The 22781-nt window shown below is 39.3% G+C and overlaps 1 protein-coding gene, 1 long non-coding RNA gene and 1 pseudogene across 41 annotated transcripts in view; 1 reads left to right on the top strand and 2 right to left on the bottom strand.

The window, feature by feature from the left end:
• Positions 1–22781, bottom strand: part of NCOA6 (nuclear receptor coactivator 6) — a 114924-nt gene that overhangs the window by 46270 nt on the left and 45873 nt on the right. For 37 of the 39 annotated variants that reach the window (XR_013535022.1, XR_004742714.3, XR_013535023.1 and 34 more), the window contains 3 exons: positions 18653–18934; positions 16310–16465; positions 7716–7838 (listed from right to left, as the gene is read on the bottom strand). Coding sequence is in view for 36 of the 39 variants with exons in the window: in XM_078371068.1 (XP_078227194.1) it covers positions 7716–7838; positions 16310–16465; positions 18653–18887 (514 nt within the window). In the remaining 3 variants the exon portion in view is untranslated. Of the gene's footprint in view, positions 1–7715; positions 7839–16309; positions 16466–18652; positions 18935–20883; positions 20972–22781 lie in introns of all 39 variants that reach the window. The other 2 variants (XM_054255100.2, XM_054255096.2) reach the window with 1 other exon arrangement.
• LOC128931996 (uncharacterized) overlaps positions 1–22781 on the top strand; it is a 66820-nt gene that overhangs the window by 21539 nt on the left and 22500 nt on the right. The window lies entirely within an intron of this gene.
• On the bottom strand, positions 13268–15481 carry LOC103792769 (riboflavin kinase pseudogene; annotated as a pseudogene). The gene has a single exon (XR_619647.5). The product of XR_619647.5 is annotated as a riboflavin kinase pseudogene (transcript).

The following is a 22781-nucleotide window of genomic DNA, read 5'->3' as shown; positions in this document are numbered from 1 at the left end:
GCTTGAGGCCAGGAGTTTGAGATCAGCCTGGGCAACAGAGCAAGACCCCGTCTCTACAAAAAATAAAAAAAATCAGCCAGTGTGGTGGTGAGCGCCTGGATTACTAGCTATTTAGGAAGCTGAGGCAAGAGGATTGCTTGAGCCCAAGAAGTTCGGGTTGCAGTGAGCTATGATCATGCCACTCCTCTCCAGCCTGGGCAACAGGGCAAGAGCTTGTCTTCAAGAAAAAAAAGTGACAACTGCCTTCCTTACTCTCTCTTCCTTTCTTTGGCTACAGAATTCTCATGAAGACTCTTGCAGGACTAAGTAGGCCAAAGAACACTTTTAGGAATGCTGGGGTATGAATGATAGAACAATGAAAAATTCTAAAAAGAAAATGACATTTAGCTTGAAGGGCAGATTTTGTGACATCTTTGATTTTTGGCATCAAGATGAAAATAACCTCAGAATAAGTTGGAAAGCACCTTTCTTCTTTTTCTATGCTCTGGAAGAGTGTGTGCATCTGTTCTTTAAATGTTTCATAAAACTTTCCTGTAAAACCATCTGGACTTATAGATTATACTAATTGATTTACTGGGAAACATTTTTAATTATTTCAATTTCTTAAATGGTTATAGACTTTTCAAGTTTTCAATATCTTAAGTCAATTTTTATTAAATTTTAATTTGCCAACACTTAAAAATTTACTAGCATAAAGTTAATCATGAAACTCCAATCTCTACTAAAAATACAAAAATTTGCTGGGCATGGTTTTGGGCACCTGTAATCCCAGCTACTCAGGAGGTAGAGGCAGGAGAATTGCTTGAACCTGGGAGGCAGGGGTTGCAGTGAGCCACTCCAGCCTGGATGACAGAACAAGACTCCTTCTCAAAAAAAAAAAAAAGAAAAAGAAAAAAGGCCGGGCATGGTGGCTCATGCCTATAATCCCAGCACTCTGGGAGGCTGAGGTGGGCAGATCACCTGGGGTCAGGAGTTCAAGACCAGACTGACCAACATGGAGAAACCCTGTGTCTACTAAAAATACAAAATTAGCCAGGCGTTGGGATGCATGCCTGTAATCCCAGCTACTTGGGAGGCTGAGGCAGGAGAATTGCATGAACCCAAGAGGTGGAGGTTGTGGTGAGCCAAGATCGCACCATTGTACTGGGGAGCAAGAGCAAAACTCTGTCTCAAAAAAAACCAAAAAAAAAAAAATTTTTTTTTCTTTTTTTTTTTTAATGTAGTACTGGGACAAAAAAAAATTTTCTTTTTTAAAGAAACATCTTTCAGTTTTGCTGCTCTGTTGTTTTTTTGATTCATATTTTACTTATCTCTGCTCTTATCTTTATTATTTCCCTCCTAACTTATTTCCCTGCTGTTCTTTTTCTCAATTTTTAAGTCAGGCACTTAGCTTGTTAATTTTCAGTTGGTATTCCTTCTTCATTAACACAAATTTCTGAAAGCTTGAAATTTCTTCCAAGTGCTGTACTGGCTACATCTCACACATTTTAGTATATATTATTCTCATAACTCCATTCTAAATATTGTCTCATTTCCATCAGGATTGCTTTTTAAAAATCACTGAGTATTTATAATGCATTTTTACATTTCCAAAACTATGGGATGTTTTGGTTAGGCTTTTTCTTTTCTTTTCTTTTTTTTTTTTTTTTGCCACTGACTTAACCTAAAAGCACTGAGGTCAGAGAACAGGATCTGTGTGATATTAATATGATATTAATATTTGTTATTTACTAAAACTGGCTCTTGGAATAATCCCTGGTCAATTTGTATAAATTTTCCATTTATGCTCAGAAATGTTAAGAATTCTTGAATTATGACTTCTAAAATGTCAATTATATAAAAACTATTTTTGTTTATTCAAGCTTCCCTTTATCCTTACTAATTTTTTACAAAGTTAGCCCATCAATTACTCAGAGGTCTGTTAAATCTCCCCTAAGGTTTGCTATGTACATGTAATTCTTAAAAATGTCTTGAGGTTAGGTTGTTAAGTACCTAAGAGTTTACCAACTTCCTGGTGAATTTCTCCTTTTACATCATATAGTGGCCCTATTTACTTTCAGTGATGTTTTTAATTTTAATGTCTGTTTTATCTGATAAAAATATTATACCTGTTTTTCTTGGTTAAAAGTCACCTTGTTAATCTTTTATCTTTCTAACTTTGAACCTTCTGAGTCCTTATATTTTATGTGTTTCCTGTAACTGTACATAGGTAAACCTGACAATACTATTCTGATTAATCATTTCCTTTTTGTCAGTTTGTAATCCATTTACCTTTATTGTTAACTACAAGTATATTTTGATTTATTCTGTCATTTTATGATTTCTATTTACCCTCCTTTTTAGTGCTGTTTTCCTATTTTTCCTGAATTTTACTGGATTTGTTTTCATCATGGTCTTCTTCTTTAATCCTCCACTGCTAGTTTAGAAGTTATATATTCTATTCAGGTTATTTTACTGGTATCTTTAAAATGTCAACAGACATACTTGACTGACTAAAGACAATATATGATCATCATTATTACTAAATAAGTCAGTGCTTATTTAGATTTACCCCATGCTTATCAATTATTTAGCTCACCATTCCTTCTTAGATCTTACTTCTTCCATCTTAGGTTCAATTTTCTTCTTCCTGAAGTACATCCTTGAGCAGTTCAATTAGCAAAGATCTGTTAATGGTAAATTCTCTTACTCTCTTTGAAAAGCTCTTTATTTCTTTTTTTTTTAAGCTCTTTATTTCATACTACTCTTGATAGTATAGCTATGTTTAAAATTCTAGGCCATCAATTATTTTCTTAGCAATTTGAAAAAATTATTCCAATGCTTCCTGTCCCAATGCTGCTGTTGGGAAATCAAGAAAAGCTGATAGCCTTTCCTTTGTAAGTAATAGGTCTTTTCTTTTGGGTTGCTTTTAACATTCTGTTTTTTAGTGTCCTGTAGTTTTACGATATTGTGTCTAGATGTAGATTTATTTTTATTTTGTAGTGCTCAGGATTACTGGGCTTCTGAATCTGCAGACTTACGCCTTTCATCTGTTCTGAAAAACTCTCTTTGACTGTCATCCCTCAATTTCTTTATCTTCTTCACAAACTCTTTTCAAACGTGTTAAACCATCTCATTTTATCCTTCGTGTCTCCTGACTTCTTTCATATTTCCATCTCTTTATTTTTCTCTGCTGCATTGAGTGGTTTCTTCAAATTCACCTTTCAATCCAGCTATTTCTAATTTGCTTAATAAGTTATTCACTTCAATGGTTTTTAAATTTCTATAAGTTCTGTTCCCCCATCTCTCCTATGATTTAATAGTGTCTTGTTTTCTTATGATTGTCGTGTTAATACTCTGATATTCCTGTTACCTAAAATTCTGGAGGGAGGGAGGCTAATCCTAAATTGTATAAATTTGGAATCTAAGCTTGTTTATATCAGGCTTTAAGTAGAAGTCTGCAATGATCTGGGTTGGGAATATGCCCCTCCACAGCTGCAACAGTTATCACCAGTCTAGACCCACCTAATGTTAATAACTTAGCCTGGCTGTTCATGAGTATTCACCAACATAGTAAATGTCCAAAATTTAAGAGGGTAGACAAGACAGTTCCACAACACCCCTTCTCCCACCTCACATCTAGAGCCCCAGCGAACACAGACAAATTTCCCATTAGTTTTCCTATGTGAAAGGGTGACATTTTCTTATCTTTCACTGAAAATTCTGGCTTCATGAGGAATTCTGAATTCTAATTTGCTTCTTCATGTGGACCCAAAGCTTCATCTTTTATTCCTTCTTGGCCATTAAAGCCCAAATGCCTTGGATCCCGCTGGATCTCATTTGTTTACTGCCATTAAATATTCACCTTTGACAGTTTTTTTTCCCTCCCTAGAAAGAGTTCTACTTTCTCTTCCCACCCCTCTGCTTTCTTCCAAGCCCAGCTACATATTAAATGTTACAGGCTGGGAGTGGTGGCTCATACCTGTAATCCCAGCACTTTGGGAGGCCAAGGCAGGTGGATCACTTGAGGTCAGGAGTTCGAGACCAGCCTAGCCAACATGGTGAAACCCTGTCTGTACTAAAAATACAAAAATTAGCCAGGCATGGTGGTGCACACCTGTAATCCCAGCTACTTGGGAGGCTGAGATGAAAGGATTGCTTGAACCCAGGAGGTGGAGATTGCAGTGAGCTGAGATCACACCACTGTACTCCAGCCTGGGTGACAGAGTGAGACTCCCTCTCAAAACAAAACAAAACAAAACAAAAAAAATCCCCCCCCCAAACGCTCTCATGAGATAAGAAACAGGCTTTCTTGGTCCATAATGAGCTTCCTAGTCCCAGAAGTTTTCAAATATATGCTGAGACTACATGTTCAATAGTGACACTGTAACATGCATTCCGGTACTAGGTGGGAATCTGGACAAGATCCAAGGTTTTCACCAAATTTCCTCTCACCTAGGGGAAATTTGGTCCCCTGGGGGACATTTGGTAATGTTTGGAGACATTTCTAGGTGGCACAACTGTAGAGAAGGAATAGTGGTACTACTGGCATCTGGTGGGTAGAAGCCAGGGATGCTACTAAACATCCCACAACGCACAGGACAGCCTCCCACAGCAAAAAGCTATTGGCCCCATACATCAATAATGTTGAAGTTGAGAAACTTGTATTAAATTACTATGGTATCCCCACAAATCATGGAATTCTATAAGGCTATGAAAAAAATAGGCTATGGATTTAGTTTTCGTTGCAAAAGACTCTTGCTTATTGGCTAACTTTCTATTGCCAATGGTAAGAGAAGAAAGTAGTGCTAAGAATAATTGAAAAACTGGCCAGGTGTGGTGGCTCATGCCTGTAATCCTAGCACTTTGGGAGGCCGAGGTGGGTGGATCACCTGAGGTCAAGAGTTCAAGACCAGCCTGGCCATCATGGTGAAACCCCATCTTAAAAAAAAAGAAAAAACAAGTGTTCTAGATACACAATTCTAAAGTTACTTATTGTTTTAGAAGGGATTGAGATCTCTTTCCCTAGGAAAATTTAGCTGTTTAGTTTAACCTAATATTAAATTTTGTTTGCATCTTCAAGTCTCAATAGACAACAGAGAAAAGCAATCCTAAAATATGCTTGGCGGTAAAGAAAGATATCTTGGGGGTTAAAATGTTACTGTTACTATAGGTCATTACTAATTGATTATTCCTGAAACTTTATACATTATCACAATCCAAGTCCTTCATTAAATACCAATCTAACCTGATTTCAACCTAAAGCGTTTCAGTTTCCTAGGTCAATAATCAACTATAGCACTATAATTGGCCAGGTAGGGTGGCTCAGTTCACACCTGTAACCCCAGCACTTTGGGAGGCTGAGGTGGGCAAGATCACTTGAGCCCAGGAATTCAATCAGCCTGGGCAACATGGCAAAACCCTGTCTCTACAAAAATAAAAATAAAAAATAAGCCGGGTGTGGTAGCATGAGCCTGTAGTCCCAGCTACTGGAGGGCTGAGACAGGAGGGTCACTTGACCCTGTCTCAAAAAAAAAAAAAAGGCACACACTATAATTTAAATGCACTTATTAGAGATACTTAGTAAACATGCTTGCTATTTGCCAGATACTAGCCTGAGAGAGCTTGCAATTAGGGTACTAGCAATTAATGGACTCCAATTTAATGGAGTCTTAACATTTTAAGCCTAGAAGGGATCTCTGGCATTGTTTCCAGAACATAATTAAAGATGTTTATAGGCAACCATGGTCAGTAAATATTAAGTCCTTTGGCCAAGAGTTGAGACTAGAACCCAGATTTCCTGATGCTCATCCCAGCTTTATTCATTCTTTCATTAACTAGGGGTAACTTGGCTAGGCTTTTCCCACTCTGCTTCTGGCCCATGTCCTTCCAGTAGTGGTAACAGTGTCAATCTATAATTTCTAATAAAGCTACCTTAACACCAAGTGCTCAGACTTCTGTGGGCAACTACATCTATGTACACAATATAGGCTGGGTATTTTACACCTATTATATGGTATTCCACAATAGCCCAACAGCACAGGTCCTGACATTTATATGTTCTTAAGTCCTAACAAGAACTTAGGAAATGTTTGCTGCACTGTTCAGGGCTCTTCCACCTTCAAGCATGAGCTCAAAAGACAGTAGGTATTATTTTTCATTCTATACGTGAAAAAAGTATTGCTTGGGGAAGTACAGTAACTAGCTTGAGGTAACCAGCAAATGGTAGTAACCAGAATAAAACCCTGTTTCCAATTTTGTGATCAACTCATTAGTTACAGTTCAGAATAGCATCTGTTGCCCAGGCTCAAGTGCAGTGGCGCGATCTCAGCTCATTGCAACCTCTGCCTCCCAGGTTGAAGCAATTCTCCTGCCTCAGCCTCCTGAGTAGCTGGGATTTTAGGCACCTGTCACCACGCCAGGCTAATTTATGTATTTTTAGTAGAGACGGGATTTCACCATCTTGGCCAGGTTGGTCTTGAACTCCTGACCTCAGGTGATCCACCCACCTCAACCTCCCAAAGTGCTGGGACTATAGGCGTGAGCCACCACGCCCGGCCAAGAATAGCATCTTTATAAGATTTATAATTGAGCTCCTCTATACTGCTGCATTTCTCTAAGAGCTACTCTGGTAGGGTGGGAGGGGAATGACTGGGTAAGCAGGTTCTTACTCTGCTTCAACCACAGCAGCTATGCTTTTCTATTTTATTTGAATAAAGGGTCCTGCAACTGAAAAAATTTGAAAGCCACTAGTCCAGTGAAAAAAGCACTGAACTGGTAGTTAGAAGATCTGTGGTATTAGTTTATTGCTCCTTGACTCTGGGGAAATCACTTCCTTTATGTGAGTTCCACAGCTTCCTCAGCTTTAAATGACAGCCAGCTCAATTCTAATATTCTGAGATTCATAGAATATTGAGTTCAATCTCTGAAGAAGAAATTTCAGGATTACTAGAAAAAAAGCAATTTACAACTCTCTCAAATTCAAAATACATAAAAACACCTATTCTCCCATATACATCTTCAGATTCCACATAAGAACTCAATTCACAGATATTCTTAGCCCCAGTGAAAGTGGGAGTTGGAAAGCTACATTCTCCATTGTACTACTAACATACTGAGGGTAGAAAATGTCTCATTCATTCCTTTCCTTTTTTTTTGAGATGGAGTTTCGCTCGTTACCCAGGCTGGAGTGCAATGGCGCGATCTCAGCTCACCGCAACCTCCGCCTCCTGGGTTCAGGCAATTCTCCTGCCTCAGCCTCCTGAGTAGCTGGGATTACAGGCACACGCCACTATGCCCAGCTAATTTTTTGTATTTTTTTTTTCAGTAGAGACGGGGTTTCACCATGTCGACCAGGATGGTCTCGATCCTTGACCTTGTGATCCACCCGTCTCGGCCTCCCAAAGTGCTGGGATTACAGGCTTGAGCCACCGCGCGTGGCCTCATTTCTATTTCCAACAGTTAGCACAGGTCCTGTCACACAGCAGAAGGCAATAAATGTCTGCTGCATGGCTCAGTGTTCATCAACCTTTAAGAATGAGACCAAAAGATTGCAAAGATGCTTCATGCTGTGACCCCTAGACTCTGGGAATGACTCATGCCTAGCTTTCCTGATTCAGCAAATAGAGATGTTAAGTATGCCATGAACCCTCATCTATCTTGCAGGACTCAAATGATCAAATAAAGCCAAAAAAGGAAACTAGTAAAATGTCATACGATTGAGTGGGAGGTCTTACCTGGACCACCTGCCATAGGAAATCCTGCCTCCATCCTAACTGAATTTCCAGCTCCCGTGGGTCCATTCATTCTCACTTCTTGGCTTCGGTTCTGAGCCAAAGCCAGGTTGATAGCACCTTCCCCTGAAAATGACAGTCAAGTTATAAAAAGGAAATCCTTAGAATAAGATGCAGATTTTGTTTATAGAAAGCAGAAAAAGGGTAAGTTTCATCTAGATGGGTCTTTCTTCAACCCATCTGAGTAGGTTGCTTGAAGCACAAGGCGATATAACCAATTCTTACTTGTAAGAGGGAAGCAGGGCAATTATGAATGATATTTAGTATCAACAGAGATCTTGGAACTCTGAATATTCATTTTCAGCCATCTTACCAATTGTATGTGGGGTGTGTGTATGTAATGGAAGAAAATGTTCTCAAAAACTTGCAAAATCCTAGACTTCCTTTTGGTAATTTATGATCAGAAGAAATATATTAAATATAAGTAGGTTTAATGAAGAAATAACATATACTGGTGCAGGGACACTAACACTTGTGAACAAAATACCATTTCCTTTCAATAACTGCAATATAAACATATTTCCAGCAGGAAAAAAAATCATGCAATGAAGAGGAGATAGGGTGCTACAAATCTACTTTCTGAAACACATGATGATAGGACCAATATTTCTACAGGTTTTTGTTTTTTGAGATGGGGTCTCACTTAGTCACCCAGGCTGGAGTGCAGTGGCACAATCATATAGCTCACCACTGCCTTAAATTCCTGGGCCCAAGGGATCCTCCTGCCTCAGCCTCCTGAGTAGCTGGGACCATAGGCAAATACCAGCATGTCCAGCTATGTATAGGATTTAAAATTTTATCTTATTTAAGCTTCACAATACCCTCATAATGTTACTAGAAGTATTCCAATTAAGTAGACTGTAAACTTAGAGGCAACTTAAATCTTACTTGGTCCAATGATAAAAAAGGTGTCTGAAACAAGCTACAGAATGCTTCCTGCACTTAATCCAAAATTTTGACTACTGTTATAAGAGGGCACCACCTTGTGGAGAGTTAAAATATAACTAGTCTGTGGCCGCTGAGCTGAAAGGCTGCACTCACTTAAGTCCTTCTATATTGCAGGGTTCTGATTCACAGGGTCAGATGGTAAAGCACAAAGTTAATGAGGCATTGCAGTCTCCTCTGTCCTGTCACTGATATGGGGCAGCTTTCTTTCTTTCCTTCCTTTTTGAGATGAAGTCTTGATCTGTCGCCAGGCTGGAGTGCAGTGGCGTGATCTTGGCTCACTCACTGCAAACTCTGCCTTCCAGGTTCAAGTGATTCTCCTGCCTCTGCCTCTCAAGTAGCTGGGATTACAGGCGCGTGGAACCATACCCAATAATTTTTGTATTTTTAGTAGAGATGGGGTTTCACCACGTTTTCCAGGATGATCTTAATCTCCTGACCTCGTGATCCACCTGCCTTGGCCTCCCAAAGTGTTGGGATTACTACAGGCATGAGCCACCACACTCAGCCTAGGTCAGCTTTCTATGTCTATTTTAACCAAGAAGGTTTGCTGGTCACAGGAAACAAACATCCTACCAAAAAGGAAATAATCACTGGGAGCTACCAGATGCTCTAGCTTGCCTCTAAGAATCAGGTGTAAAAGAGAAAGAGAACACAGGTCATGAGGGTTTCCACCAAAGGAAGGGAACTATTAATATACCAAACTTGTTAAGACATTCTAAGTAGAAAGAATACTGTTCTGGAAAAGGACATCAGGTTCATATCAATCCTCTGCTTAAAACAGGTCCATTGCTTCCCACTATTTTGGAAATAAAAACCAAACTTCTTAACAGGCTCTACAAGGCCTCAAATTATCTACCTAGCCAAGTACTGTTCAACAGAAATACAGTATGAGCCACACATGCAATTTAAATTTTTCTAGAGACCACAGTAAGAAACAGATGAAATTAATTATAATTTATTTCACTTAATACAACCAATGTGTTGTTATTGCAACATATAATTAATGTAAAAATTATTATTTTTTGAGATAGGGTCTCCCTCTGTTGCCCAGGCTGGAATGCAGTGGTGAGATCACAGCTCACTACGGCATCGATCTACTGGGCTTAAGTGATCCTATCACATCAGCCTCCCAAGTAGCTGTGACTACAGGAGTATGCCACCATGCCTGGCTAATTCTTTTCATTTTAAATTTTTTTGTAGAGACAGGGTGTCACTATATTGTCCAGGCTAGTCTCAAACTCCTGGGCTCAAGCAATCCTCCTGGCCTCAGCCTTCCCAAGTGCTGGGACTACAGGTGTGAGCCATTGAGCCCAGCCAATATAAAAATTATTGAGATATTTTTTGGGGGATACCAAATCTTCAAAATTTAATATGTATTTTATACTTACAGCACATGTCAGTTTTAACTAGCCACATTTTCAGTGCCCAACAGCAACATATAGTTTGTAGCTACCAATACTGGACTGCCCATATTTAGCCCTATCTCTTTAACCTCTCATCTCATGCTATTTTTCTCCTTCAATAACAAGGATTCAGCCCCAGTGGGTTTTTTTTTTTTAAGTTTCTTAGGCACACAAGGCTGCTTCTCACCTCAAGGCCTTTGCTCATGTGATTTCCTCTGCCTAGAACAGTTCTCTGCACTCTTCGCATAGCTAGCTTCTCAATTTTCATGTAACCTTCAGTGTCACATGCCCAAAAAGTCCTCTACCAACCATCTTATCCAAGGTTAGGTAACTTTTATCGTAACATCTTGCTATTTCTGCAGAGCACATTCCATGTGATCATTCACTTACTCACTTTCTTGCCTGCCTCCCCCATCACCATACAGGGGTAATCACAAGTCTCTCCTAGTTCCTTTACATCTGTTGTTCCAGCATAATTAATAGCATTCTCTTTCATTTTCAGAAGTGTCCTAATTTAGACTGGGCATGGTAACTCACGTTTGTAATCCCAGCACTTTGGGAGACCAAGGTGGGAGGAATGCTTCAGACCAGAAGTTCAAGACCAGCAACATCGTGAGACGCCATCTCTATGAAAAATTAGTCAGGTGTGGTAGCACACACCTGTGGTCCTAGCTACCAAGGAGGCTGAGACGGGAGGATCACTTGAGCCCAGGAGCCTGAGGCTACAGTGAGTTGTATTTGTACCACTGCACTCCAGCCCAGGTGACAGAGTGAGACCTTGTCTCAAAAAAAAAAAAAAAGTTGGCTGTAAAATCAGGATAACAATTCTCTAAAAGAAAAAAGAAAAGGTATCCTAATTTAGATGATAAATTATATGACCGTATATAATACACCCTATATACATAAAATAGTGCCTGGTATACGGCAGGTGCTCATTAGCTACTTATTAAATACAAAATGGTCCTCTCATTATAACCTTACAAAGAATTATAGACGTTTTTCTACATGATAAATTAATTCCTGAAAAACCTCACATTTATCAGATCTTATACTGAAAATAACAGCGTTGGGGCAAATACAAAACCTATGAGACTTTGTAACCAGAGCTGTAATAAAAGCAATTAACTGGTGGAGGCAAAACACTGGAAAAAATGGAATGGAAATGTCTGGTTAAAGGTGCTGAGATAATGTAGATGCAGTGGAGCTCTGAGCCAGAGGGGCTGCCATTAAGGTGGGCACAGGAGGAAATGCAACCTCTCATGAGCTGAGAGCCACACAAGGCCAAGGCTGGGGGATACACATCAAGAAGGCACACGTATGTACATTCTCAGTCTTAATTTTAATAGAACTGAAAAGACTCCCACATATGTAATAGCGGAGCTAAAAGCTTTTTCTGATTGATAATTATAATTCTATATCTACTCTTCCAACACCTCTTACCTAAGGAAAAAAAAATCACATATTAACAAACAGAATTTCTACATTATACTGCTATCATTCTCCTATTTGCCAACTGCATATGTGCTAATTCATGCTAAAGAGAACACTACTGGCTCCCAAACTTGCCAATTAGGGGTCCACAAACTACATCCTATGGGCCTAATCCAGCCCACTGCATGTTTACTTAAATAAGGTGTTACTGGAACCCTGCCATATTTACTTGTTTACATATTGCCTATGGCTGTTTTTGATCTACAAGAGGGAGCTGAGTACTTGTGAGTTAAGATCTTATGGTCTGCAAAGCCAAAAATACTTATTCTTGGCCCTTTAAAGAAAAAGTTAGCAGACTACCACTTTAGATCACCATGAATTTACAGAGGGGGCACAAAATGTCCCCAAAAAAGATGTTTCCCCAACTCCCTGGCCAAAACTCAAAAAAGGAAGGGTACAGGGAGTATTTGTCAATAAAGAATGGACTATTGGGAGAACCACCTGTCCCACAAGCCTTGCAGCAGACATGATAGTGGTAACATTCCCTCTTTTTTTGATAGGAAGTCTCGCTCTTGTCACCCAGGCTGGAATGCAGTGGTGTGATCTCGGCTCACTGCAACCTCCACCTCCTGGGTTCAAGCAGTTCTCGTGCTTCAGTCTCCTTAGGAACCTTAATAGCTGGGACTACAGGTACGCACCATCACACTCAGCTAGTTTTTGTATTTTTAGTAGAGACGGGGTTTCACCACGTTGGCCAGGCTGGTCTCAAATTCCTGACCTCAAGTGATCTGCTCACCTCGGCCTCCCAAAGTGTTGAGATTACAGGAGTGAGCCACTGCACCTGGCCAGCATTCCTTCTCATAACTTACAAAATCAACAGTCCAGCTCCATAAAAACAATAGCTGCTGCCATCACTTCCACTCCTGCCTAGATTTCCAGTAGTGTGGGAACAAAGATCACCTGGGACATGCATGTAGCCTAAAAGTTAAAGAACTCTTTCTGTATTGTGATAATCGTTGTCATATGTGAATTCCATAATTTCTTAAAATACGTTATCTATTTGCTTCCTTGCTAGTACTCATGTTTTAATTTATGGCTATGATATTAAGGGAGAATCAGAGTTTTATCCTTTTAGAAACCTGAAGGAAGTAGGTCTGATTAAGAGAAAAAACTGGTACTTCCTTCTCCAGTAAAAAACACTATTAAGGTTTCAAAGTCTTTTTTTTTTTTTCAAAGATTTAAAAACTTATTTTACTGTCTTCAACAACAACAACAAAAAACAGATAGGGGAAGTCCAGAGGACTTAGCACTGAAGCAGCTCTATACAAAAATGAAGATGGTACAATGATGCGACCTCAAAGAAAATAACTAAAACAAAATTTTACAAACATCTTCATGTTTGTAATGTATTAATGCATAAAATATCAAAAATACAAAGTCTGGGTTTCTTCCCTGTAGGTTTACGATAAACTATCAATTTTCTATATAATGCATTTCCTTTTTTTTTTTTTTAATAGAGATGGGGTCTCGCTATGTTGCCGAGACTGGTCTTGAACTCCTGAGCTCAAGCAATCCTCCCACCTCGGCTCCCAAAGTGCTGGGATTACAGGCATGAGCCACTGCACTTGGCCTTAATGCCTTTACTTTTGTAAGCCTTCTTTGTTCAGAAGTGTACACTATACAAGTACATACATGCTGGTATTTTACCATGATTTCATCTCAAACTAGTGACTTGCCGTTTTACCCATACTTATACACAAGTAATACCTTTCTAGTGGTACATTTTAATCAATATGTATTTTTTAAATCTTGATTTTTAAATGAATCTTTTTAGTGCTATGACACAATGGGCTTCATTTAACAGCTGAAGCATGATATGGTAACTACATTGTACTGTTTAATTCACAACTGTAGGAAAGTGTTTGATTTTTAAAACATAACCAAGATGAGGCTGGACAGTAATAAACACAGAAACACTTTACAGTGAATGAATAAATAATACAATTTTTCATCAGTGGCCATTCATTGTTTTGCTTTTGGAAACCTGGAAGAAACTGTCTTCTTTGATTTTCAAATGTTCTGGTAAATCTAGTCGTTTCTTAGCTTCCTCAATATCACCTTGAATTGTTGAAATAAGTGACTCTAAAGAATCAAAGTTCTCTTCTGGTCTGAGGTAGTGGACAACGGCCACATTGAGATATGCATGATATGTGTTTCCATAGACTTCTTCGTATTCTTGTAGTATGGGTTCCAGCCTATGCTCACCACCATCTTATGGACATTTCCACTTCCAACACTGGCCCAACCATAATAAATGCCAGTGGCTATATCAGCTGGAAGATTATCTACCACTTGCTCAGGAAAATTAGCCGTGGGGATGCTCAGCTGCTTGGAGCCACGGCTGAAGCCATGCACCACTTGGCCACGGCAGAAGGCAGATGCCTCATAATGCAGTCCGCTCAGGGCATGGACTGTGGTCTGGTCCGCGTCTCCTGCAGAGCCACCATCGAGGCGGTGTATGGACCCCCGACCAGCTGGGGGACAGAAGTGTGAGCTCTGCCTGCCGCGCGGCAGCAGGGGCTGAGCAATGCCAAAGACACGCCGAGGCAGATCCCAGACGCCGACGACCCCACAAAAGCTGCCCAGTGACTCCCAGCAAAGTTGTCTCTCGCAAAGCCTTTCAATAGGTAACATAGACCATAAAACATCTGGGGTTTTAAAGAAACCCCCTTTGTGTTCCTTAAAGTATAAACAGTTCTCATATTGTGATTTTTACCAAATAGTTGTTCGACTTCCACGCTTTCTATTAGTTCATCCTACAGATTGCTATGAATTAATTTTACTTTTCTGGATCCTTTTAGATAATTCAACATTTTTCAAATTGAAGTGGTTATTGTTTAAGCCACTATTCTCTCATTTATCAAATGGTGAAATTTATCCTATTTCTCAATCTAAATATAACCCTTTTAAATAATCTGTCTGTTGGTATTGCCCCTTTGGGGGCACAGCAACCTACAATGCTAGACTGCCTAAAATGTGTCTCACTTCTATAAATAAAATGATGACCTTAGTTGCTGAGGTTTCATGGAGCATTTAGGTTCTAAGTAAGCACAGGGCCTGGAGGACCTGGCCTACAGTGAAAGGGAAAGCTGGAATTACTGGTTGTCAACTGGTTATATCAACACAGGAGGGGAAGTAAGGTTTGCTGAGCTTCCAAAGACCTCCCCCCCACATGATAGGTACTTACCTCTCTCACAGGTTTGTCTTCCTTACTAAAGTCATAAACTCTTCCAAGTTTTTAACAGTAAGGACAATATTTATCATTGTATTCCAAATGCTAAAGCTTATAGTCTATGGGGGATAAAACAATAATCAAATTGCTCTAATGAAAGTGTGAGATAAATTATCTGAGGGAGAGAAACAAACTTTTGTGAGAGTACATAGCAAAGGACTGACTTGACAAAGGAGTTCAGAAAATACTCCCTCAAGATTTAAGCTGATACTTGAAGGCTGAGCAGACATGGACTAGGGAAAGGGGGACTGGTAGGGGATAGTATTTCATTTAGAGACGACATAAATGCGAAGGACCTGTGGCGGAAGGAAGAGAAAGCTGAGAAGCTGGAATACAGAGGGAAGGGAGGAGAGTTATACAAGATAAGGCTGGATGAGGAAGGTAGAGGAGAGACCATATAAGGCCTGAGGTCATGGTAAGAAGTTTGGTTTTCATTCTTTGAATAATACCAAGTGACAATAGGATAGTAAGCTAGGAGTGTAGGGTGTGTGTGTGTGTGCAGGGGTCTATGTGTGCACATGCTCATCCAATTTTCATTTTGAAAGAGATCATTCTGGTGAAAATATTAAAAATGAAGACTGTGGGCCAGCGCAATGGTTCACACCTATAATCCCAGCAGTTTGGGAGGCCAAGGCGGGTGGATCACCTGAGATCAGGAGTTCAAAACCAACCTGGTCAATATGGTGAAACCCATCTCTACTAAAAATATAAAAATTAACTAGGCATGGTGGTATGCACCTGTAATCCCAGCTACTCAGGAGGCTGAGGGAGGAGAATTGCTTGAACCTGGGAGGTGGAGGTTGCAGAGAGCTGAGATCATGTCACTGCACTCCAGCCTGGGTGACAGAGCGAGACTGTCTCAAAAAAAAAAAAAAAAAAAAAGAAGAAAAAGAAGAGAAAATGAATGCTGCTACAAAAGCACTGCTGAAGGCTTCATAATCTGTTAGCTGAATAAACACTAAAGTTCATTTGGTGGAAGAAGTAAATTAAATTGATGTTAAGCTGGGCACACTGGCACATGTATAGTCCCAGATACTTAGGAGGCTGAGGTGGGAGGATCATCTGAGCTCAAGAGTTTGAGTCCAGCCTGGGCAACATAGAAAGACTCCGTCTCTAAAAACAACAACAAAAACAAAGAAAACCACATAACTAAAAAAAAAATTAATAAGACAAATCAATTCCTGATCAGGATGCCAGTAAAATCAAAGTCTGAAAGACTGATGATGAAAATTAGCCAAAGGAATGAGTCTAAGGCTGCAGATGCTAAACACCATCAGGACCCAGCAATAACCTCAGTACCTCCTCATCCTAAGGAACTGCAAAGCAAAGTACAAGCCACATGAGTTGCTTGGTATTCTTGAAACACAAAAGCAGAGGAACAGACAAAGAGGCATAGAAAATCATGCTATATTCTACTGCTGTAATTATTTTGGTCTAGATGGGCACATGGCAAAATAAAAGACCTTCAATCTGAACGGAGAGAATCCCTAGATCCCGAAGCTGCTGGTTGTTGCTCTGAGCAAGGATCCGTAGCCGCTCCGCTGCTTCCCGGGGGATATTGAATGTCACACGCACACTGTTCCAGGGCTCCACCTTTTGTACTTTTAGCTTGCTGGACTCTTAATTGTGAAAGAAAAAGAATTATATTAGTAATCTTTTAGCCACCAGAGGACATGGAATCAAAAAACAAACCAAAACAGCAAAAGAATAAAGTGGAGTACCAGCTTGGAATAGCTAAGAGAGCATATGCTTTGGAGCTACAGATTTCAAATCTAATCCTAGCTTTGCTACTTAGCACCTGGGTGACCATTAACCAGCTATTTAACCTTTCTGAAACTTATCTTTTTCTTCTCTAAAACTATGAAAAACCTACTTCATGAGATTTTGGGTATAAACGAGATAATACATGCAAAAAACCTAACATAGTACCTGATACACCACAGGCAATCAATAAATGGAAAGCAGCAAGAAGGAGAAAGGACCAAAAGGAAGAAGAGAGAGGTAAGTTTAAATTAATAGAATAGGCTCATGCCTATAATCCCAACACTTTGGAAGGCCGAGGTGGGCGGATTACTTGAGGCCAGGAGGTCAAGACCAGCCTGACCAACATGAAGAAACCCTGTCTCTACTAAAAATAAAAAATTAGGTAGGTGTGCTGGCACATGCCTGTAATGCCAGCTACTCGGGAGGCAGAGGCAGGAGAATCACTTGAACCCAGGAGTAGAGGCTGCAGTGAGCCAAGATCACGCCAGTGCACTCCAGCCTGGGCAACAGAGTGAGACCTGCTTCTAAATAAACGAACCGAATAATGTTTACTTCTAGGCTCAGTTAAATGCATGCAAACTGAGAAACTGAGAACATGTGAGCCCCAAATTTCAAGTGAAATTCTATAAAAATTCTGGATGCAGATATGACAACTACAGGATATTAGAGAATCCACAGCTATAATCTACTACAGTTAAAGAAAGGGCACTTAAAAGGAAAACAATAGATTTATTCTTAACAGTTTGTAAAATGTCAAGCAATTTTATACCTCCAAATTAAATATTTGAAATTTTATGTTTATTTATTTAGAGACAGAGTTTCACTCTTGTTGCCCAGGCTGAAAGGTAATGGCACAATCTTGGCTCACCACCACTTCTGCCTCCAAGGTTCAAGCGATATTCTCCTGCCTGAGCCTCCCAAGTAGCTGGGATTACAGGCATGTGCCACCAAGCCCAGCTAATTTTGTATTTTTAGTAGAGACGGTGCTTCTCCATGTTTGTCAGGCTGGTCTCAAACTCCTGATCTCAAGTGATCTGCCCCCCTTGGCCTCCCAACGTGCTGGGAGTACAGGCGTGACCCACCGTGCCTGATGTATTTGGTATTTGAAATTTTAATATTCATATTTAAATATTCACCAGGCACATTTGTGCAAGATAGTCACAGAGACAGGGAGGCAACTAGGCTGGGTGGGTGCCTAGTTGTCAAATTTATATTGTTTTCCCAGCACTTTGGGAGGCTGAGGCAGGCGGATCACAAGGTGAGGAGTTCAAGACCGGCCTGGCCAACATAGTGAACCTCTGTCTCTACTAAAAATACAAAAATTAGCCAGGCACGGTGGCACATGCCTGTAGTCCTAGCTACTCGGGAGGCTAAGGCAGGAGAATTGCTTGAACCTGGGAGGTGGAGATTGTGGTGAGCCAAGATCATGCCACTGCACTCTAGCCTGGGCAACAGAGCAAGACTCCATCTCAAAACAAAAAAACTGACAACTAAGCTTCAGTTAGGATATGAAAACACTACATTTTAGCATTACAGCAAGCCTGTAACATTAAAAAACAAACTAAATCTCAAACACTATCATGGACCTACACATGGCTGCAGACTAGATCCAGCAAGCTGTCAGCGAGTTCTGATATAAAAGCTAAGGGAATAAAGTACATTACAAGCAGGCCCATGGAATAAGTTTTCTAAGTTTTAAGGGTCCTTAAAGATTCAGTTTAACCTTTTTAATTTATAGATAAGGAAAATGAAGATCAGAGAGTTAAAAACAAATAAATTTGGGTCTTGAGAATTACTTTCATCCACTAGAGCAGATTATTTAAGAATTTCCATGATAAGCAATACTTTATTATGTTCAGTTCTTTTACATACTTAAAAGGAAGAAAACATTTATATAAAAAATCCTAAAATTCCACTTTTGCACTTAAATTCAGCCTTTTGATCCAATTTAGCAAACTTACTTTGTAAAACTCAAGATAACCATGGAAGGACAAACATTTCAAAAACAGTAACGAGAAGAAAAAATAATTAAAGCAAATTACCCATGTGTAACAAATTGGGTACATTTTTCAATATTGCATCTAATTTCCATTTGAAGTCTTTATCATCTATATTTCCTTTGAAGGCCACAAAAATTGTGGAATCCTCCAAAACACTATCACATTTTGTGTCATCATCTTCTGGTCCAGAGTCAAAATCTATCTCTGAGTCTTCCATTGTTGATGTACACAAGGAAGTATAGATGTCTTCTAAGTTTGGAAGGTCATCCAAAACCATGGTGAATATTATTCCAGAAGCATATGCCAAGTAGACAATAAGAAAACCTTTGAAAAGAGAAGAAGATGCAAAAGAGCATTACAATGCAGAATTATGCATTCAACAATGTATAATTCATAGCTCTGTGAAAATTATAATTTATTTGACAAGTAATAAGGAAATACTACAAAAATTAAGAAATTACAGAGAAGACAAACTATTTTAATTATGATATTCTAAAACAATTAGTTCTTACAGTTACCAAAAATAAAAACATACCAGCTTTAAATTTAACATTCTTTTTATTATGTTATATGCTACCTTTTTGTAAGCCTGCAATGTCGGGAGAAGAGAACAAAAAATAACAAGAAAATAAAACAAGCACATACTTTTTGAGAATTATAGGCCTTTGGTTGACCCCACAGAGCAAGGGGCTCCCCAAGACTCTCCCTATTTCTGTCCTGACAAAAGCTTAAAAAGAGCCAAAGTTTCTAAAGCCCTCCTCTTTCTCCAAACTACAAAGCACAACCAGACCCAACTAATAGCAACTAGATGATTACCTAAAATTCTGAAGTCTTTCATGAGCCATTTTAAACAACTTTTAAAGGGTTATTAATAGTGGAATGGCCGAAAATTATGATTCAGAAATGAACACTCAAAAATTCTTATATGAAAGGGCCAGGTACAGTGCCTCACACCTGTAATCCCAGCACTTTGGGAGGCTGAGGCGAACGGATCACTTGAGGTCAGGAGTTTGAGACCAGCCTGGCCAACATGGTGAAACCCCACCTCTACTAAAATACAAAAATTAGCTGGGTGTGGTGGTATGTGCCTGTAATTTTTTGTAGTTTTAGTAGAGACGGGGTTTTGCCATGTTGCCCAGGCTGGTCTCAAACTCCTGAGCTCAGACAACCCACCCACCTTGGCCTCCCAAAGTGCTAGGATTACAGGTGTGAGCCACCGTGTCTGGCCTTTTATGTCTGTATAGCACTTATTTATATTATTAAAGTATTATAAATTATTACTTTATACCTGTAACTATAATTACAACTTTCTTTTAAAAAAGATGGATAAGAAAATTAATCCCCTAAAAAGGAACTCTATTAGGTTGGTAGGATCATTGATAAATTTTATTTTCCTATTTTCCAAATATTCTGCAAATAACTAGGAAATATAAAACTATGTGGTAATATGGTTATATTCCTTGCATAAATGAAAAAAAGTAACAGAAAAACTGTCTTTTTTTTTATTTTTTTGAGACAGGGTCTTACTCTGTTGCTGGAATGCAGTGGCACAAACATGGCTCACTGCAGCCTCAACCTCCTGGGCTCAAGTGATCCTCTCACCTCAGCTTTTCAAGTACCTGGGATTACTGGCATGTACCACCATTCCCAGCTAATTTTTTATAGAGATGGCATCTTGCCATATTGCCCAGGCTGGTCTCAAACTCTTAGGCTCAGGCAATCCTCTCACCTTGGCCTCCCAAAGTACTGTGATTACAGGCGTGAGCCATCATGTCAGACCAAGTTTTCTTTTTTAAATAGTGAGGCTGGAGGATGGCTTGAGGCCAGGAGTTTAACAATATAGCCTGGGCAACATAGTGAGACCTTGTCTCTACAAAAAATAAAAAAATGAACCGGGTGTGATGGTGCATGCCTATAGCCCCCAGCTACACAGGAAGCTATGGTGGGAGGATCCCACAAACCCAGGAGTTTGAGGTGGCAGTGAGCTACAATAGTGTTACTGCACCCCAGTACGGATGACAGCAAGATTTTTGTATCCAAAAATAAAAATAAAATAAAATAAACAAAGTACTAGTGACTGAACTTCAACAGCAAAGGTTTTCCAAAAACCAGCCTAAGCAATCTTTGGAGGAAAAACTCTTCTAAGAAAATATGGAAAAAAATACTTCCAAATTTGAGCAGAGCACCTTGCATTCTGGCAATTATATCCTTTTCTAGTACTATGAATCTGATTTGGGTGGTTAAGAAACAACAGCAGGGTCAGTAGCTCATACCTGTATTCCTAGCACTTCAAGAGGCAGAGGAGGAGGACTGCTTGAGCCCAGGAGTTCCAGACCAGACTGGGTAACAGTGAGACCATGTCTCAATTTTTAAAAACATTAAAAATTAAAAAACAAAAGAAACAACAGCAGTCAGAAAATTTCAAATTAATACCACGGCCTTATTTAATTGCCATCTGCATTTAACAGATTTTTAATAAACTTTAGAGGTAATTAAACACAACTAATAAAGATTTTTTTTTTTTAAGATGGGGTTTCACCATGTTGGTCAGGCTGGTCTTGAACTCTCGACTTCAAGTGATCTGCCCGCCCTGGCTTCCAAAGTGCTTGGATTACAGGCGTGAGCCACTACGCCCGCCCGGCCCTAATGAAGATTTTTAGAGCTTAAAAGTTCTGCTCAGCAGGAAAAATAATTACTGCCTAAAAAACTATAGCTATTTAGCAGCTATTCCAAAGTTGGAATAACTGCACGAAAACAATTTTAAATCGAAGTATCTTCCAAAAGAATCTTTAACCAGAAAGAAGGAGACTAACTAAAAAGCCTGGACTTTAACAGTCTCCGTAGACAGGCCGTTTGGTCATGACATGAAGGCTGTGTATTTAGATGTGGAAAACCTTCTACTGGCAGATACAGGCATTATCAGTTTAACAATACTATGGGCGCTACACAGTGCTTTAAAACACACACACACACACAAGAAATTGAGTCAGTCTATGAAAAATTACTGGCCTTTCCTCCAAAAAAAATAATTTTAAGAAACTTATTTGGTTGGTAGGCTATCTACTACTGCCTCAATTTCAGAACTTGTTAATTGGTATATTCAGAGATTCAATTTCTTCCTGGTTCAGTTCAGAGTGTATGTATTCAGAAATTTATCCATTTCTTCTAGATTTTCTTGAGTGGAAACAGTCTTTATTTTTTATTATTTTTATTATACTTTAAGTTCTGAGGTACATGTGCAGAACATGCCCGTTTGTTACATACGTATACATATGCCATGGTGATTTGCTGCATCCATTACCCTGTTCCTCTAGATTTTCTAATTTATGTGCATAGAGGTGTTTATAGTATTCTTGGATGGTTTTATTTCTGTGGGTCAGTGGTGATAGCCCCCTTATATCTGATTGTGTTTATTTAATTCTTCTTTCTTATTAGTCTTGCTATTATAGCTAGTGAGCGATCTAGCTACCCATTAATTTTTTCAAAAAACTAGCTCCTGGATTCATTGGTTTTTTGAAGGGGTTTTCATGTCTCTATCTCCTTCAGTTCAGCTCTGATCTTGCCTTCTGCTAGCTTTGGAGTTAATTTGCTCTTCATTCTCCAGTTCTTTTAGTTGAGATGTTAGATTGTTAACTTGAGATCTCTTTAGCTTTTAGATGTAGGCATTTATTTACTGCTGTAAATTTCCCACTTAACACTGCTTAACACTGTCCCAGAGATTCTGGTATGCTATCTCCTTGTTCTCATCAGTTTTAAATAACTTCTCGATATCTGCCTTAATTTCATTATTTACCCAAAAGTCATTCAGGAGCAGGTTGTTCAATTTCCATGTAGTTTTATGGTTATGAATGAACTTCTTAATCTTGAGTTCTAATTTGATTGTGCTATGATCTGAGAGACAGTTATGACTAAACAGAATTCCCTATTTAATAAATGATGGTGGGAGAACGGGCTAGCAATATGCAGAAAATTGAAACTGGACCCCCTTCTTACAAAAATTAACTCAAGATAGATTAAAGACTTAAACATAAAATCTAAAACTATAAAAACCCTAGAGGATGGCTGGGCACAGTGGCTCACGCCTGTAATCCCAGCACTTCGAGGTGGGCAGATCACCTGAAGTTGGGAGTTCAAGACCAGCCTGACCAACATGGAGAATGTACTAAAAATA

Source organism: Callithrix jacchus, chromosome 5, assembly GCF_049354715.1.
Source record: "Callithrix jacchus isolate 240 chromosome 5, calJac240_pri, whole genome shotgun sequence".
Lineage (NCBI taxonomy): Eukaryota > Metazoa > Chordata > Mammalia > Primates > Cebidae > Callithrix > Callithrix jacchus.
Note: the sequence above shows the minus strand (reverse complement) of the source record. Positions and strands in the feature narration are given on the sequence as shown.